Source organism: Calliphora vicina, chromosome 1 (genome assembly GCF_958450345.1).
Source record: "Calliphora vicina chromosome 1, idCalVici1.1, whole genome shotgun sequence".
NCBI classification, from domain to species: Eukaryota; Metazoa; Arthropoda; class Insecta; order Diptera; family Calliphoridae; genus Calliphora; species Calliphora vicina.
In genome coordinates this window covers 150,303,867-150,324,021 of record NC_088780.1, presented here as the reverse complement: position 1 = coordinate 150,324,021, position 20,155 = coordinate 150,303,867, and the positions used below count along the sequence as shown (strand labels likewise).

At 29.9% G+C, this 20,155-nt stretch overlaps 2 protein-coding genes across 2 annotated transcripts; one reads left to right on the top strand and one right to left on the bottom strand.

Annotated features, from left to right (window-relative positions):
• The first annotated feature begins 1,586 nt into the window (after window positions 1-1,586).
• On the top strand, window positions 1,587-2,668 carry NPF (neuropeptide F). The gene is made up of 4 exons (XM_065516139.1): window positions 1,587-1,765; window positions 1,887-2,067; window positions 2,135-2,198; window positions 2,260-2,668. Exons 2-4 carry the CDS (start codon window positions 1,892-1,894, stop codon window positions 2,299-2,301), a joined length of 282 nt encoding a protein of 93 aa, XP_065372211.1. The 5' UTR covers window positions 1,587-1,765; window positions 1,887-1,891; the 3' UTR covers window positions 2,302-2,668.
• LOC135964076 (synaptic vesicle glycoprotein 2B) lies at window positions 2,456-18,569 on the bottom strand. Its single transcript, XM_065516138.1, has 8 exons — window positions 18,078-18,569; window positions 10,368-10,530; window positions 9,871-10,299; window positions 9,697-9,804; window positions 7,313-7,445; window positions 6,965-7,248; window positions 6,779-6,906; window positions 2,456-6,701 (listed from the first exon to the last, which is right to left on the bottom strand). Exons 1-8 carry the CDS (start codon window positions 18,394-18,396, stop codon window positions 6,667-6,669), a joined length of 1,599 nt encoding a protein of 532 aa, XP_065372210.1. The 5' UTR covers window positions 18,397-18,569; the 3' UTR covers window positions 2,456-6,666.
• Between the last annotated feature and the right edge of the window lie 1,586 nt (window positions 18,570-20,155).

Below are 20,155 nucleotides of genomic sequence, written 5' to 3'. Positions count from 1 at the left end.
TAAAAATGGTAATTGAAATTTCATGTCGATCGGTCCATTATTAGTCATATGTCCTATATAAAGACAACTTCCGAAAAAACACATTAACCAACCTCAATGTCTTATAAATATCGATATCCAAATCTACAGTTGTATGCAAAAATTATACTACTGGAGTTTGTGCTGATCAGTACTTAATGGCCATAGCTCCCACTTAAGATCCGGAAATAACATTATAACGATAGGGCATAGAGATACGGACTGAGGGGATGAAATTTTCCCAGACATTTTTTTGTTGATGTTGAAAATGGGCAAAAGTGGTCACACCAAACAATTGTATTGGGTGTAGACTTAAAAATGTGCGATTTTTTTTAAATTGTTAGCTTTTATTTTGAAACAATATAAATTAATTTAAAGTATTGGCCATTGTTAGTTATGACTTTTTCCCAACTTTCTGGGAACATATGGATTTTGCGCCAAAAGAACTGCTCATCTTTTGAGGCCAAGCACGAATCAAGCCAACAAATAGTTGTCGTACGGTACATGGTCTGGACTATAAGGCTCTTGAGTAAACATTTTCCAACCTCCTCTTTCTAAATAGTTTTTAACTCTTTCAGCCACGCTTTTTGGTATATAAGAAAATAAAAAAAAATAAAAAACCACCCCATTCCAAGGTTTTTTGTGGAGTTGGGTGGTTAGTTTATTAACCACCGTAGCGGTTGTCATTCAAAATAATAATGGTGCCAAATAGATGCCAATAAACTATGTTTTAAAGTCTTTACAAAAAGGTGGTTAGTTAAGTGACCACTAACCCGCAAAGAGCTAACAGTTATTGCAACATGTGGCCAATCGTTGTCATTATGAAATATTACGGTTTCATGTCTGGGCATTTTTCGGAGTGGTTCCCTGTGACGGTCTGGCAAGACCTTTCACTGACCTTTCAGACCAAAAGGGTCCCACCAAATACAGAGCATTACCCTAGCGCCATGGATATCGCTTGGGATGTTTGGCCGGGCTTCACATAGGAACTTACGCTTCGGGTTATAGTAGTAATATATCCATTTTTAATCGCCAGTAATGATTTGGTGCAAACATTTATAGCGTTCAAGCATCATTTCGGACATGCAAAATCGTCTTTCAAAGTCGCTAGGTTTCAATTCGCATAGTACCCAATTTCCCTGCTCGCAAACGTTTTGAAATTGCTGCTTGAATAGCTCCCAATGATCTTACAAGCTCTTGTCTTCAAATTTAAATGCAAGATAATATTAACCCCATAAAACTAACCAAATCGGCAGAATCAGATAAATGTTTTTATATAAAAAATGCACTACAATCGGTGACCGTATTATATTGATGGTGGGTATTTAAGATTCGGCACAGCCGAATAAACGCTCTTACTTGTTGCTTATGATTTTGTTTAATTTAACTTTGAAACAGGATGTTTTACCTGTTGATGTGTGTGGTTTGCGTTTAAGTTTGTTTGGGTATGAGTGTATGAAAATGGCTTCCATATTTCTGGTATTGTTGTTGTTTGTTATCATCACAAATCTATGTAATTTGTCAATTTTGTTTGTATAAAAGGATGTTGCGATTGTGGTTTAGAATCACATTTGTTTTAAAGTTCATTGTGAGTGCAACAACATAACACAAACGCTCCTCTTAGCAAACTAAACGCGTTAAATATTAATAAAAAATTAAAAAAAAACTGAAATACTCAATAAATTATTAACTAACGACTTTTCGTTATTCTCTGTGTGCAAATTTTTACTAAAAACCCAAAAAAAAGGTAAATTGTGTTAGAAAAAAAATCGAAATATTTTAAATTTCAAAACAAAACTAATTTCGGATAAATGTTTTATTAACAAAATTATTTGAATATTCTGTACATCTACAAAAAAAAAAAACAGCAAAAATGGTTTCCACCTGGCGTCAAGTACTCATTCTCTTTACCATCGTTGCTCTACTCGCCAGCAATGCATCGGCCAATAACTCCCGGCCCCCAAGAAATAATGATATCAGTAACATGGCAGATGCCTTGAAATATTTACAAGATTTGGATACTTATTATGGTGATAGGGCTAGAGTAAGGTATGAAATCAAAAACAAATATAAGTTAAATCTGAGCTTAATTCAAAAAAACATAAACTTAATATAGATTCGGCAAACGTGCTTCCTTGATACAATTATTGAGAAATCATTTAAACAATGAAGCTGAAATGGTAAGTTTTATATTCTTAACAGTCTTAACTAAATATTAATAAAATTAACATTTTATAACAGAACCATCCCGCTGAATTGGCTGCCGCTGAAGAGCCCTTCTAAATTCTTGACAACTTCTTGGGGAACAGCAACATGCCAGCCAATATCACCAATAATTTCACTTACATATCTCTCTCTACAACCTAAATGAAAAAAAATCTCTGTAATATAAAGCTAAATATGAACAAAAAAATATCCAAAAAAATGTATTTAAACATTTAATTTTTTTAATATTATTTATTATTTTTTGGAGCAACCAAGTTACTGTAATGTGTATACAAATACTTAATAAATATGTACAATTATTGTATTGTATGTTAATATAATTAAAAACAATTTTATTTACTCTTTTTGTAATTGTAAATCTATGTATGTATGATACAAATATAACAATGTTGTAAGTCAACATAATAAAAAATATTTTAAAATATGTTTTACATTTTACTTCACCGCACTTTAAGGGTTATGACTTAAACTAAATATTAGTAAGAGGAAATTAATAAAATTTTAAAATCTACAAACTAAAATGAACACAGTAGGAAATACTAATAAAATGACACTAAAAAATAGCAATATTTTAACACTTACAAATTAAATATTAATACTTATTTGCTAACATCTTCTGAAGTTCATTTGGTTTGCCGGACAATACACTAATACCCCGGTTTGCTTCGCTAATTGGGCCTGGAGAAACACGACGCAAACCAAAACGACGCAAAAAATTAACAGTGTTATTTCTGTTTTATATACAAAATATTTTCATTTGTCTCCCTCGCGACACTCCAACTATAGTCTGCAAGCATATGCAGGTCTCAAAAACCCTGATAATTCCCTGCAAATCTGGCACATTGGGGTATATCGGGAGAAAAGTGGTTATAAATCTTTCTCTTCCAAACTATAGCTTAGATTGCAAAATGATGTACAAACGAATCGTTTAGTTCAATTATATATAAGACAAATTAAATTAAAGTTTCCAAAAAACTGAAGAATTTCAAAACCCCGGTTTCGGTTTTAAAAAATTGAAAACCGATTGGTTTCGGTTGGTTTTGTGATAATTTATTGAATATCAAGTGTTATAGAAACAAAATCAGTAGGAAATGCTATAGAAACTTAAAATTCAAACTTGATGGCTGTTCAAGAGGATAAAGGAAAATTGGTACATTTTCTTTTAATGGTACTTTTTTAATATATTAAATTAGTTAGCTTATATATGGGGGATTTCACGTCAAGTGAACCAACTTTTAAAATCGATTTCTGCCGATCGGGATGAAATTTGCACCAAGGTTTGACCTATTGGATAGGAATTCAAAAATTTTCAACAAGATCGGTCAAGAACTCTCGGAGTTTGAGGGGTCAAAATTTGACATTTTGGCCAAACATGTGATTTTTCTCATCCATGTAACTTATTACCTATTGTTCTTAGCAAAATGTGTCCCAAATAGTTTACATAGCTATTTCTTCAATCTTTCGAAAAAAAATAAAAAATTTTTAATATTTTTTTTTCCGAAATCAAAAACTTTTTTGATTTTTTTTTTTTTCAAAATGGGCCTTTTTTTCTTAAACTAAAGCTTAGATATTTTCCTTGAGGACCTATTTGGTCGCTTAGTGGGATGCGAGTTCGATATCTATCAAAAAAAATGTTTTGTAACTCAAAACATGAAATTTTTGTCTTTTTTTGCAAAATCTAACTTTTTTTATAAATGGGCCCTTTTTTAAATTTTTTTTTGCTCAAAAGAAAGCTTGGATCTATTCCTTTAATGCATTAAACACATTCAAGACAGCAGGCTACCAACTTCAATCTGTCAAAAATAAAATGCACACGTTTATATGAAGACGATTATTTTAACGGCAGCACAGCTACACGGCCACACGACTACTCATGCCGATGTAGCCGATGTGGCCGAAACAGAAATAGTGTTGCTAATATAATAAAAAAATGCAAATCAAATAGTGCTTAAAAAAATATATTTTTTTACTTAATTAAGAGAAGTTTCTGATAACCATATTGAAATAAATTAATAACAGGTACATAATTAATTATGACCATATATATATTTTTACTCAAAATAATTGTTTCAATCTTAATTTCTTTGGAATTTTGTACGGTTATTTTTTATTAAAGTGCACCACTGAATTATAAATCAGGTGTTTACCTTGTAGCTGTCGTCTTTAAAATAATTCAGTAGCTGCCACAAGACTACAACTGTAACCAGCAGAATTTGTGTTCGTGTAGCCTGTTGTCTTGAATGTGTTTAATACTTAAGACCTATTTGGTTGCTTAGTGGGATGCGAGTGGGATATATATTTTTTTCCAAAATGGGCCCTCTTTTTTTTTTTTTGCTCAAATGAAAGCTTAGGTCCATTCCATTAAGAGCAAACTAAGAAGTACTTTTTCGTTCTTCAACATGGAACTTTTTGAATTTTCCCTAATATTGAACCTATAATCAGGAAATTACTTTGATTTCAAACTTGACTTAGGTTCAATTGTGGAAAATTGGTACTTATGTACATAATAGTTCGCTATAGTACTATTTCTTTATTGTAATAGTACTTTTGGAATATATTATAATAATAAATCTAAAAATTAGACACAAATGATTCTGAATTTTCAATAAAAATGAGCCTAGAAATATGAAATTAGGCATTAATGATGCTACTTGGTACTTTGGTACTTTTTAAATTCTAATAATACGTTTCGAATGAGCTAGAATCCACATTGTAAACTTTGTGCGCATAGTACAGGTCGCAATTTTGAAGATATTTCGATCACAGATATTCGGTTTATCGTAAACAATCCATTTTTCATCGCAAGTAATGATTCGCTGTAATAATGATTTTCTTTTATAGCACTGAAGCAGAATTTCAAGGTCTCTCAGCTTCAATTTAAATTTTTCTCAGCTTTTGCATGAATCCTGCAGCAAACGTTTTAAAATTGCTAATTGCAAGCTCTTGTTGAATTTGACTTTCAAGGTCTCTCAGCTTCAATTTAAATTTTTCTCAGCTTTTGGACGAATCCTGCTGCATGCAAACGTTTTAAAATTGCTAATTGAGTAGCTTCCAATGACTTTGCAAGCTCTTGTTGAATTTGGCCTGGGCGATCACCACTTCTGAAACGCACAAACCATCCCTCGCACGTTCAAACCGATGAAGCACATTCACCATAAGCTTCGGTGAGCACTTTTTTTTCAAATTAAAGAAGTAAAGCAAAACTTCCCGCATATGACGCTTTCGAAACAAAAATAACATTGTTGTTTAAACTATAATGTTGAATAACTAAGTGAGAGTAAATGACATATAAGTTATTGCAAACAAAAACCACGTTCAAAATCCCGTATTTTGAAATCCTATACCCAACTTGATTTAGAAGGTAGTGTTTTAGGAGAGTGAAACAAAAATATAACTAAAAGTTTTGTATACACACCGGCTAGTTTTACTATGTTATGTTATATAATAAAAATTTAATTTTCTTAATAAATCGACTTAGCAACTTTACAGTCTAAGCTAAAGATATTTTTGATCATATAGCTAGCAGGCGACATTTGCGGTCTTAATTCTTGTTACTTTTTTAGAATTCATGAATATTTTTAGAATATTTCTGTTAACAATTAAACAAATATAATTAAATAAAAGATAAAAATGGGCTTTTAACTAAATGTTAACACTTAAAAATTGCTCCATAAAAACTAACTACATACAATGTTTTATGATTAGTTTATGTTCTTTTACAACCTTCCATTAAAGAAAAACTTAATTAATCTAAGATTTAATTTAACACGTGTATTTTAAAAAAAACTTTTTATGCATAATTTCTTTCGCAGGTACATAAAACAATAAATTTGTTGTAGCTTAACATAATTCTTATTAAATAATTTTGATTCTGTACTTATAACTAAAAATAAACTTTTGGGCAAAGACAATGCAGATACGATACGACATTAATCACTATTAAATATTAGCCAAACTAATTTATTAAGCAAAATATTTATTAAAGCAAACAAGAGTTTTCAGAAACATTAGCGAAATTCACTCTACATGGTAAGTTATGCTTGCAAATAAGCTATGTTTACAAGACCAGAAAAACTAACTATAGGGAGCTGTGATTTGCTACACCTAAAGATATATACAAGACTAAAAATCATTCCAAATATTCTGGACCAAAAAGCCTTTTTAATATTAAAGTATAAAGTATATAGCTTTGTAGCAAACAATTATAGCATAGTCTTGTAAATATACTACGAAGAGTAATCACCACTTGTAGTGGTGATTTTTCGTTAATTATTATTTAACATGCACATAGTTTTAGTATAAAAACTAAATTTATTAACATTTTCTACCCAGTAGAATTATTTGAACTGATACTTAAACTTAATAAAATCTTACACTAATGAGATTTTTATCAAAATTTCATAAGCAAATTACCTCTGCTTACTAAATAGGCAGCAAATATGTTAAAACAGAACACACTAAAAATAGAGACATTATTGTATTTAATTAAAGGATCTATATTAAAACAATTAAATTCTAAACTAATAACACTTACCCAATATTAAACCATAGAAAACACCAAATGTTATACTACAATATGATTCCAATAAACTGCCAATAATATTACTGCCTATAACACTACCCGAACGACCCAACATTAAGCAAATACAAACAGCTTTGCCCCTAAAGATATTTTGAAATTTAAATAAAATATTAACAGTTTTATATTTATTATAGCAACCTTAAGTTAGTGGGCACCAAGTCCACCACCGCTCCACTTAATATCGATATACATAGGCCGGGCAGCATTAAAAACAATATAAAACACACCACTATGGCTATGGGTTCCAAAAGCCATTGTAACACAATACCACAAATGGCTGAAATAATTAGAAGACTCATTATGGTCACTTTACGGCCCAGCGGATTAATTATCAGCCCCAGTATGATGTAGCCCACGGTATAAGATAAACCAAAAGTTATTGAGTCTATATAACTTTTAGTGTTTATAGTATCGTTACAGATCTGTAAAACATGAAAATAGTATTTTAGAAATGTTCAGCATTTTATTTTTTCTTTATAAGGTTACCTTTTCTGTTTCATTTTGATTTTGCTGATCCATAAAAGCATCAATTACTTGACATATAGTCATTTGATTTTCATCGGAATTGCTGCCTAAACGGTTTTGTATTTCTGGATACCACAGACCCATGCCGGAGTTGCTGCAAAATAATAAAAATATATCAGAAATTGTAAGAAAACAAGTAAGAGAGCTATATTCGGCTGTGCCGAATCTTATATACCCTTCACCAAATTATACTTCAAAATACAAATTTAAAATCTTCTTTAGGTAAACAAAATTTATTTTTTTTCCAAAAAAAAATTAAAATTTTTTTTTCTTTTTGTGAAAAAAAATTCAAATTAAAAAATATTTTTTCCGATTTTGACCCATTGTAGGTCCAACTTACTATGGTCTTATATACGTCGTTGCAATGAACTTTGAAATATATATCATTAGATATCCATATTGTCTATATTAATGACTTAGTAATCCAGATATAGGTCAACAGTATGTCAAAAATCGAGGTTGTCCTGGTTTTTTCCTCATATCTCAGCCATTTGTATACCGATTTTGCTGATTTTAAATAGTAAACTTCTCGAAAGCATGTCTGACAGAATTATTGAAGATTTGGATCCCGAAGATATCAGGGGTCTTCAGAAAATTGATTTCAACAGACAGACGGACTTAATCGACTCCGCTATCTTCAATAATCCAGATTATAGGGTCGGAAAATTATATTGTGGAAATTACAAACGGAATGACAAACTTATATATACCCTTCTCACTAAGGTGAAGGGTATAAAAAGGGGATATTTAAATTATAACTCCAAAGTTGAACATTTTATAACAATCATTGTGGAGAAGAATCAAAATCAGCCAAGAAATAATGTCTATAGACTTTTCCAATAACGACTTTTTGATCAGAATACTCTGGCAAATTATGATGAATAGATTAACGCTTGAACAACACTACCAAATTATCAAAATTTACTTTGAAAATCAGTCATCGATTCGCAAAACTTATGATGACTTCGTGATCTTTTTTTGTTTATTAATAAAGACAATTGTACAGACTACATTACAACCAGAAAAATGCAACTTTTGTTGAGGTTTACACGAATCTGACATGGTTTTTACAATTTTGCTCCATTTATATTTCGGAAACCTCATCATCGCTTTGAACAGATGAGGGAACATTGTGGTCAAATAGGCGTTAATACATTTGCTGTCCATACATTTTTAACATTGTGTTTTTATATTATAATTTATCTTATAATGTTGAAGTTATTTAGGTTTAATTTAATAGCATGAACCATTTTTTGAGAAATCGTAGAATTTTTAGCTGTCCATAAAGAGTATTTAATATAGCATCACCCACCATGGTTTAATTTCGGCTTAATGCTTCTACTGTATCCTTAATGGGGTTTAAAACCTCCACTAATATTTGGAACAAGCCATTCATCAAACAGATATGTTATATTTAAATATATTAAAGTATTTTTAATTAATTTTAAATTTCCCGTTTTTCCCGGGAAACAAATTTAAATTTCCCAAACCCTAGTTGTCTGATCGGGTATTCATAGTGCGAGAGATTGTAGAAGCCATAGGCATATCACATGGCTGAATGGTTTCAATTATGAATGATCACATGGATATGAGAAAGCTTTCCGCAAGATGTGACAACTTCGAAGGAGTGTTTTTCATTGTTCAACCGCAATATGGACGAGTTTTTGTCGTCGTTTTCAACTCAACACCAGTCAAAACAGGGTTCCTAGGGGTGAATTGCTCATAAAATGCCTATTTTGATGACATCGTCAAATCTTATTTTTTGGAAGGGACAAACAAATTAGAGAAACGTTGGATAAAGTAACGGACTTATTGACCCGCTCTCGTATTACAGCCTTTGTATTTATATCCCTAATTTGTAACTTCGATTTACATATTATGCTTTTCAGGAAAAACTGAAGTTTTGATAATAATTGAATTAAAAAATATTTGCATAATATTTGACCACAGTCGGGAAACTTTAACTTCAACTTGTTTAAAATGTTTCATAGGAATATAACAAGTTGTTAAGCGTTGAGCTTAACAACTTTACTGAACATAACTTTGCAATATTCGGACATTTAGATGGTCACAATGCATGAAAAAGGCAAAAGAATTAAAATTTTTCCTATATATCGTATACGATATATACTAATTTCAAATCGATATATCTCGATTCCTAGACCTGACCCAGCGAAACTCCGGAACACGTATAACTTTTTTTTACCGATCTAACATTTCCCATTGGGCAGAACCCCCGCCGATCGCTGACCCTACTATTTGTCGCATAGTGTAATTAAAAGATCTGGAGTTTCATTTAAAGTAGGCTTTTAAAAATTTTACAAAAATGTTGAAAAATAACTTACCAGAAAAACAGGCCACACATGATGGTACAACTTATTATAAAATTCAAAACGTGAGGTCTCTTAAACAGCGGAATCGTCTCATGCCACATTTGTTGTAATACTTTAGAACTAAAACAAAAGAAAAACATCAATAAATAGTTTTTTTTATAGAAAATTTTATTTAAATAAACTTACGCCGATTTCGAGGTATGCAATATCTTATCACCGGCCGGCAGCGATTCATCCAACAACTTGAAAACCTTAAAATCTTGTAAACATCTACCCGTATTATTTTTTGCAATCCAATTAACAGCCTCATAAGCCTCATCGTATTTACGCATAGACATTAAAATTTTAGGGCTATCGGGTAGAGTAATCATTATTAGAACGGCTATAAAACCAGGCAATATATTAAAGATGGTCAATAAACGCCAAGGGCGAAAAACAAATGATTCAGTTATCTCGAAAGACCAATCCATGGATAAAACCAGCCAAGCCACTGCAGGAACATATGTCATGGACACGCCCACAAACATGCTGGCATAATTAATTACCACTGGTCTATGGCGGGCAATGAAAAATTCCCCTAAATAGGCATAGGTAGTGGAAGAGGCACCGGCTATACTGTAAATTAAACAAATTATTATGATAATGATATTTTGTAGCATAATGATATTTTGCATTCTACTTACAATACTCCCACCACAAATCTGAGAAATACAAACACCCAAAAGTTTGCTATAAATATCGATATAAACGATACTATATTGCCCAGTAGAGTAGTGTACATTAATATGGGTTTCCGGCCATACGTATCGCATAGATAACCCCAAAAGTATGAAGAGCATAAAATACCTGCGTGTGAAATAAAATATCGCATATAAATCAAATTGTTTACAACATTAATGAGCGTAATTAAAAACTTAAGTCAACGTACTTCAACCAGCCAGTTAGCTCACACACGTGCTATTAAACTACTAAATATGTATTTATGTAGTAGATACTATGAATGAAAATATATATGTACAATATTGAGATAAACATACAAGTACCTACTTATAAATTTGTTTCTGCGTAAATAATTATGAGTTAAGTTGTTAGTTGAAGTACTTGTTTTCTTTTAAATAGACTTATTTATCAAGCTTCAGTGGCTGTATTAATTTTCTATACCAAAGATCAATATTTGTTTATAAATAACATTTCTAGTATTTCTAGTTCATTACAATATTTAGGGAATTCATTTTAAACTGAACATTATATATATTTTATTATTAAGAATTTGTGAATTTTAATGGTAACTCTCCCTAAAACTGTTAATTTTATTGCAAAGGCACGTTCAGAAACCTATTATGTTGATCGGCTATCATTAACCTATTTCACATGTCCTCAGAAGTTTGTTAGTGTCTTTACAAGAATATATAGATATGCTTTTTATACCCTTCACCATGAGTGGCAAGGGCATATATATATAAGTTTGTCATTCCGTTTGTAATTTCTATAATAATTTCGAAAAAAAAATTAAACAAAAATTTGAATTTTTTTTTAAATTTTCAAAAATTTTGTATTTTAAAGTATAATGTAGCTCTCTTATTTGTTTTAATTAAAAACAAAGTTGGGTGTTAATCTTATATAACCAACACCAATATAATAAAGTTCTGGTTCACCCGATTTGGTTCGTTTTATATATATAAACCTTTACATATAAATGAGGATTTGCACTGTGACATTTATCAAACATTTTCGTCTATGCAACATTTGCAAATTCAAACAAGTAAGAAAGTATGGTCGGTCAAGCCCGACCATATAATACCCTACACTAAGTAAAAGAGCAAAAACATTTTTCTTTTAAAATTTCAATAATATATATTTTTGAGTGATTTTCGGAAGTGGGCCTTATATGGGGGCTACGACCAATTATGGACCGATCACCATGAAATTAGGTCGTGTGATTTATATCTATATTAAAGTTAACTATGTTGAATTTTGTGTGTATACCAACATTTTTAAGCGATTTATGCACGTTAAAGTGATTTTCGGAAGCGGGTCTATATGGGAGCTATGACTAATTATGGACCGATCGTAACAAAATTTGGTGACATGAATTTTGTATATATAAAACTTATTTGGAGCGGAATTTGTGGAGATACATATATAAATTAAACATGTATGACCGATAAAGTCCAATTTCGGAAGGACATTTGTATGGGGGCTGTGTGAAATAATGGACCGATTTTAGCCAGTTTCAATAGGCTTTGTACTTGGGCAGAAAAAATAATATGTACCAAATTTGATCGAAATATCTTCAAAATTGCGCACAAGGTTTACATGGACAGCCAGCCAGCCGACCAGCTAGCCAGACGGACGGACGGACATCGTTTAATCGACTCAGAAAGTGATTCTAAGTCGATCGGTATACTTTAAGTTAGGTGTTAGACTAATATTTTTGGGCGTTACAAACATCCGCACAAACGCATTTACCATCCCCACTATGGTGGTGTAGGGTATAAAAATTCAATTTTCAACTCTTTATGGGCCGATTTTCATAAAATTAGGTGTGGCGATTGTCTAATTTAAAATTTGGAAGATTTTATTTTTGGAACTGGATGGAGGATATGGTCAAATATGAAACAATGTACACAAATATTGTTACGGCGATCTCCATATGAGGATTATTCATGTCGAATTTTGACAAAATTGATAACAAATTTCCAAACAAAATTTCATTTCGTGATTTCTTTTTACTTCGAACTTATTATTGATGAATTTTGTATGGGTACTTCTATTCTATAGCCATAGTACTATAGTGAAATTTTGATCCGATTCATACAATTTTCAACATTGAATGTTTTTTGTTATCATAGGAACAATATGTGCAGAATCTGCTGTATATTTAAAGCAAATAACAAAATATTTTTTGAAAAATATCAACTTTTTTAAGCTTGTCTCACATTTTGGTTACAACTCTGTTTCTAAAAGGTCTTCCAATAGGGTATTCCGAACTTTGACAGTTGATAGCGGCCATATTGTTGAAGCTACAACTGTCGAATTGTCTGTATTGTTGACATCAACTTTCCGTAGCAATTAAAAATTTACATACATGATTCTTCCGGCTCGGTTTCTATTTAAAATCGACAAAATCGGTCACTAAATAGCTGAGATATAAAGAAAAAACCTGGTAACCTTAATTTTTTGCCCTATTTTTGATCTATAGCTGGATTATTAAGTCATTAATATAGACAATATGGATATCCAATGATAGATATTTCAAAGTCCATTGCAATGATGTATAAGGCTTTAGTAAGTTGGATGGGTCAATGGGTCAAAATCTGGAAAAATATTTTTTAATCCGATTTTTTTTTTTACCCAAAAATTTTTTTGTCATAAATTTTTTTTCAATAAATGGAAAAAACCTTTTTTAATATAAATTAAAAAATAATTTTGGAAATAAAAAAAAAATTAAAAACAATTTTGAAAAAAAAAAATAATTTTGTTTACCTAAAAATATTTAAAAATTTTATTTATCGGCACAGCCGAATATAGCTCTCTTACTTGTTGATAAAATTTTTGCTACAATAACAAAACACAAGTAAAATGTATACTCAAAGTACACGCTTGTACGCACATACAATTTTCTGAAAATAAGCGAATTCACTTAATTGTGAATAAATTCGAAAAGAATCAATCGATTTTTATGATCGATATCTCATTTTATTCCAATTACATGGGGGCTTGTGATAAAATAATAATAATAATAATAAAATAATAAACTTGAAAATTTTCTGCCGTTTTCTATTTTTCATGATTTTTTTAAAACAAAAAATTTGCTATTTTCACATAAAAAATATATTTTTTGCTTCAATTTTTTATTATAACTCCGAAACTACTCAGCATTGAAACGCAATATATATGTGAAAATTTATGCATTGCACGGGGAAAATGTTTTCAAAATTCAATCAATCGAAAGAACATTAACTACTCAATTTTATGTATATCAAACAAAAAAGTAAAATTTTGTGAAAATGAGCGAATTCACTTAATTGTGAATAAATTCAAAAATAATTAATCGATCTTTATGATCGATATCTCATTTAGTTGCTATTATATTTGGGTTTGCGATAAATCAATAAACCTGAACCATTTCTGCCGATTTTTCATGAGTTTTTTAAAACAAAATAATTTGCTCAAAAATTTCCTATTTTCACATAAAAAATATAACTCCGAAACTATTGAGCCGATTAAAACGCAATATATAAACTGATTAAAGGTTATGTAAATTGGAACTTTTTTAAGTTTACTTCAATAATAATAGACTAACCCTTTTAGAGGTATCATTAATTATGTGGAGAAATATCTGCAAAAATTCGCAATTTTAGAAAAAAAAATGTATCCAAGAATTAAAAAATTTTACAATTTTTATACTTAGGTAACCATGATGCATCAAATCTATATAGTGTTTAGTGAATCCTTTTTTGCTGTTGACCTGTGTTATTATTAGTCATGAAGTTACAGACCGTGTTTTTACAGTTTTAAAACACACATGAATTGAATCTTCAATTCCAATCTATTACAAATAGACTTAAATAATTTTTTTCAATTCATTTTGTAAATGATTAATAACAAAACAAATTAAATTTGTATTAGATTTGAGTTAACAAAAATTTAATCATTCCAAGGTTGATTAAATTCTGTTGCGCACTATCCATTGATCTATCATAATTATACATCAATCTTATCTTGCCCACATGTTAAAACAAATTGATGCAAAACTCACAGCTCGCAGTTACTTATCATTCCATTCTTTTGACGTTTATGCAAATAATTAAAGAAAACAAAACTTTGACTAAAACTAATAAACATAAAGCATTATAAACATTACCAACAGCTTTTATGACAAAATAATTCAGATATTTGTTTTCTTTAAGAATACTCTCGTGACATGATAAATCAAAGCCCCAAAGTTATTCACAACAAAAAAAAACTAGACGTTCGTGTGATATGATATAAACCCTCAATAAAGTAATTATTTTTGGGACTCTGAGTCTTATTATGTTGTAAAAGTTTTTAGAGAAAATAAAAGAGCTATTAAAACACTTTTCAAATTAAAAAAAAATTAGAGCATCATTACTTGCTTATCAGCAAATGTCAATGTCAGGGAGAACAAGTATTGACATCTTTTAACTTGTTCTGTTCTAATTGAATATTTTAAAAAGTTGACTTCTCAATGTACTGCAATATTGGCCTAGAAAACAATTTACAAAATACTGATAAAATTGTTGGGGGATTTTTATCTGCTGCTCTCAATACATTTATCAATCAATGTAATTTTAAAATTATTAGCGATTTTTTCAATATGGAAAAAAATATTGTATTTAATGGATTTTCGGTACTTTTTGGTGATTTTTTTTTAAATAAATTTTAATTTATTGAGGTTTTACAGCAAGCAAAGAAAAATCAAATGCGCAAAAAAAGTTGATTGAAAAAATTTACCCAACAAAATTTACCTTTCACATAAATAGAAAAAATAGTACATGTAAAATAAATACTCTTTGGGGATATATTTTTAGTGACCTAGATTTTATGTAAATGACAGATGTGAAACATCATTTAGTATCTAACAAAGTATCTTTGACAACAGTACGTAACTGTTATATTCGGCTGTGCCAAATCTTATATACCCTTCACCAAATTATACAAATTTTAAATATTTTTAAGTAAACAAAATTTATTTTTTTTCAGTTGTTTTTTTAATTTATTGGAAAAACATTTTTTTCGAATTATTTAAAATTTTTTTTAAATTGTAAAAAATGTTTGTTTTTTTATTTTTTTGGTGAAAAAAATCGGATTAAAAAATATTTTTTTCCGATTTTGAAACATTGTAGGTCCAACTTTTTATGGTCTTATATACGTCGTTGCAAAGGTCTATCATTAGATATCCACATTGTCTATATTAATGACTTAGTAATCCAGATATAGGTCAAAAATCGAGGTTGTCCTGGTTTTTTTCTCATATCTCAGCCATTTGTGGACCGATTTTGCTGATTTTAAATAGGAAACTTCTCGAAAACATGTCTGACAGAATTATTGAAGATTTGGATCCCGAAGATATCTGGGGTCTTCAGAAAATTGATTTCAACAGACAGACGACATGGCTTAATCGACTCCGCTATCTATAAGGATCCAGAATATATATACTTTATAGGGTCGGAAAATTATATTGTGGAAATTACAAACGGAATGACAAACTTATATAGAAGGGTATAAAAACAAGTAAGACTGTTATATTGATCATGAGTGGTGACTAGGGACAAATGTTGTCCGATCGCCATACTTTTTAGTAAAATTTCAGAGTAATTTGAACTAATTTTTGCAAAATTTTATCAGGAAATCACAACCAATATTATCCATTTTCCTAAACCTAAATCTTTCTACCTACTTTTGTGAGGATAGGTCCATAATTAACCCTAAGCTAAATTCTCAGCTGAGTTGAATGTTTAAATTACAATTGAAAAGTGACATCACACCTGTAATTTATCAGTTTTGCCATAATTTTACACCTTTAGAAGAACGTCTACAAAAGAGGTTATGAATAGATTGCTTGCACATGTAACATTTGTTCAACTCAGATTGTTCTTTGCAGTGCACAGGGGGGCAGAATAACATTTTTTTGGAAATAAATTTGGTATTTCTAAACATCTAGTACGATCGCGATAAAATTTAACAAAGAGTATTCGAGTTTAAGTTATTAAAATGGGCCCTACAAATGGAACATTCGACATGTAAAATTTTTAAACACTTGCCATTATTTTGTTTCCCATACGATTTCTAAAATATTTATATAGGTCTTGACATGCTTATGTGTGCAAATTATCTCTTATCATTATCTCTTATCATAATATATGGCGTTCTTTTAGACCTAATGGACTCGATTTTTTTGTTAGTTAAACAACTAAATTACACTAAAGATTTCAGAGCAATATCAATTATGGATCCAAAAATGTTTAATTTAAAAATAGTAATTTTTGATGTTTATTTGGGGGAAAGGGTGAGGTGACTTGTGAACATATAACAATTTTATGTTTCTCTGTAAGTTATCTTACGGAGAAGATTTTGGTACAAAATACATGTCTTATTTTTTCGAATATGTCTCCCCTATGCCCTTCAGAATTTGACCTATTTTTTTTATCAAAATTTAAATTTTTGATCACTTGTTCTAAAATACCAAAGCTGTGATCAGAAAACGGAAAATAGCTTTGGAAACCTTGATCCCAGTCCCGAAGGAAATGTGGACCGTATGGGCAAAATTGTAAAAATACCATTTTTTGGATATTCACTCCAATTTTTAGGAATTGCGCGATTCCCTTTGGCCTTTTGACAAGTTTTTTTACACTTTGTTATTTAGAAGGACAAACTAAAAAACGTTGAAAATTTCATTAAGATTTGTTAATAAATAAAGAATATATTATTTATTGAGTTTCTAAATCTTAAAATTGTATCAAAATAATAGGATTGCAAATATTAGGAACATTTTGATCCAAATTTATTCCGAACTATTTTTGTTTGTTTAGTAGGTTAATTTTTGGTCTTACAAAAAAATTTCAAGTCATATCTCAATTATATTCAAAAATATTCCACTTTAAACTCCGTTCTTCAATAAAATAGCACTAAAATACAATTTTAATCGACTGGTGGGATTATCATGGTATACTCTATACACCTTGTTATTTCTTTTGTTGATTATTTGTACTATTTATAAGACTTTGCTGTTATAAATGATATAATATTTTAACAATTGTTTTTAATACTATGTCAATATGAATATCAAACAAGTTAGAGGGTTTTAATCGTCGAATCTTTTATACCCTTCACCAAAAAGGTAGATCAACTTGTAACATGAAACAAAATATTCCATTTGGAAGTATTGAAAAATTTCCTTACTTTTTCCATTCCCGGGAAATATTAATAAATCGGTTCATTCCCGGAAATAGTATTTTTTTTTAAACTAAATTAAATATTTTTTTAAATTTAATTTTATTTAAATTTTGTTAAGAGTTCCTAAGTTAAATCTGGAAAAGGCGTAATTCGTTTCGATAAAGAACTTTTTCAAATCAGAATGCATAGTGTGCCCCGATAAATTAGACCATAGTGTGCTAGACTATCAATCAGATGGTTGCGGATTCGATTCCAGCCAGCTACTCTGGGTGTATCTGCACACAAGCAAAACGCATCACAGAATTATACATAGAGACACTCCACTCTGTCAAAAAAATACAACAAATAATATGTTTGATACAACCCGTATTTTGTTATTGCAAGAGTTAGGTTCTAAAACAAATATTCCCGATTAGGAACTCTAGTCCCACAACATGTGAAAATATAAAAAAATATCTCTTTAATTTACTTACCAATAAATGCCGCTGCACTCATTATCGCCTTATCCATGGAAGAAGAGTCGAAATCACATTGTGAGGCGATCGTTATGATACTCATACCCATGGTCTCGTTAATGACCATCATCAAGAGAAGACCACAAGTTAACAGCATAATCCATTGTGTCTTACCGAAACCAATTATTTCTAACACATCTTCATAAACAAATTTTTTGTCAGATTCCAAACAAACATTGCCATTACTTTCAGTGGAAAGACGTGCAGGCACGTTTTGTTTGTTAGGAGGGGGCACTTGAGATTCGTTAGCACTAAGATCTTTATTTACATAGGACATTTTTAAGAGTTATTATTTTTTTCTTTATTCTATTTATGTATTTAAAAATAACTGATCTAGGTTAATATGTATACAATTATTTTCATTTGCAAATTGTTACTTTTTTATTTAATTTTAAGATTTTAAGATTTATTTACTTCGTTTCGTGTTTTAAACCAACTTTGCCAACTTGCGGCACATTTCAAACTGATCAAGCGTTTGATTTTAATGTTAAATGAAAGCATCTATATCTACTGCTGCCTACAACAGTTTCAGTGCGTCAACAACTTCTTTAATCGTTATAACGATTATCATTTTCATTGCAAACTTTCAAGTGTTTGTTTCGCTTGTTTTAGCAGCACATTGTGTGAATTACCAATTTTATCAACCACTACTCGAGTTATAAAGATAAAATTGAAATGAAAATATTTTCTTTTAATCATCAACTTGCAACTGTCATTTAAAATCAAATATTATATACATATATTTTAGAATATTTTCTTTTTTATCGGGGGTTTGTTGACTTGTTAAATATGTAGACGATAAAAGTAAATATGGAATTGGGAACAAATTAAAAATTATTTATTGAGGAAGATGTTGATTTAAATGAAATGTAGCAGCTTCAGTTTTTATTATATTTATTTGCATGCGTAATTGCAAATTTTATTAAATAATTTAGATATTATGTATTTGTCTTAAGTTTTAGTGTGTTATTTTGATCATAAACAATAATTATTTACTTGTTTTAGTTGCATTATAATTACCGGGCAATAAAGTTGCAGTTGAGAGCTATGAAAAAGCATGACATTACTTAATGTTTTCATGTTCTAACACTTTATATGAAATGGTCCTGTTATTAAATGGATTTGTATCCGATTATAGTCATAGTACCTTCTTTACCTTCGGCCGTCTTACAAATGCTCTCCCATCATTGCCTCTTAGATTGTATTTGGATTCATCAGAAAAGCGAACAGTATTCAATTCCTGTCTCGATCAGTTTAATTTTTTTTAGAAATAAGAGGTTTTCTTTGCCCTTTAGTTCGAGAACTAATTTCCAATTTTAAATTTAACCTCCCGGGAAGTATTTTATGGGAATTTCTTAAACTCTCTTGCTATAGCAACAGATCGTAATTATCCTTTTAAAGACAAACGCATTTTAACCTTAAACATAGGTGCTAAATATCTCTGCACCTCTGTTCAAAATAACTTCCATGCATCTCACTTAATTGTCACTTTGTTGTCATGATGCCTCCTCTTGTAACCTACTTTTGCAAATGTCAATATCATAACGGATGTTTTTGTTAGTGTGTTCATAAAAATCGTTATTTTAGTTTTAATAAATGTTATTTACGATTGCAAGAGTACGGCGGAGTAAGAGTATTTGTGCCGTTTTAAGATCACTAAAATTACCCTGTGTAACAAAATAATTTAAAAACAAGTAAGATTAGCTATATTCGGCTGTGCCGAATCTTATATACCCTTCACCAAATTATACTTCAAAATAAAAAATTTTTAAATTTCAAAATTTTTTTTTTTTATTTTAATTTTTTTTTTTTAAATTTTTAAATTTTAATTTTTTAAAAAAAAAAATCCGGTTAAAAAATATTTTTCCGATTTTGACCTATTGTAGGTCCAACTTACTATGGTCTTATATACGTCGTTTCAAAGGTCTTTGAAATATCTATCATTAGATATCCATATTGTCTATATTAATGACTTAGTAATCCAGATATAGGTCAAAAATCGAAGTTGTCCTGGTTTTTTTTCCTCATATCTCAGC

What these genes read in the sequence shown, in the direction of transcription:
- NPF (XM_065516139.1), top strand. Translation starts at nt 1,892, where the DNA reads ATGGTTTCCACCTGGCGTCAAGTACTCATTCTCTTTACCATCGTTGCT. An exon ending in GGTGATAGGGCTAGAGTAAG is followed by an intron (nt 2,068 to 2,134) that starts GTATGAAATCAA and finishes AACTTAATATAG; the next exon opens with ATTCGGCAAACGTGCTTCCT. An exon ending in TAAACAATGAAGCTGAAATG is followed by an intron (nt 2,199 to 2,259) that starts GTAAGTTTTATA and finishes ATTTTATAACAG; the next exon opens with AACCATCCCGCTGAATTGGC.
- LOC135964076 (XM_065516138.1), bottom strand. Translation starts at nt 18,396, where the DNA reads ATGTCCTATGTAAATAAAGATCTTAGTGCTAACGAATCTCAAGTGCCC. An exon ending in ATGTGTGGCCTGTTTTTCTG is followed by an intron (nt 7,446 to 9,696) that starts GTAAGTTATTTT and finishes ATTATTTTGCAG; the next exon opens with CAACTCCGGCATGGGTCTGT. An exon ending in ATCAAAATGAAACAGAAAAG is followed by an intron (nt 7,249 to 7,312) that starts GTAACCTTATAA and finishes CATGTTTTACAG; the next exon opens with ATCTGTAACGATACTATAAA.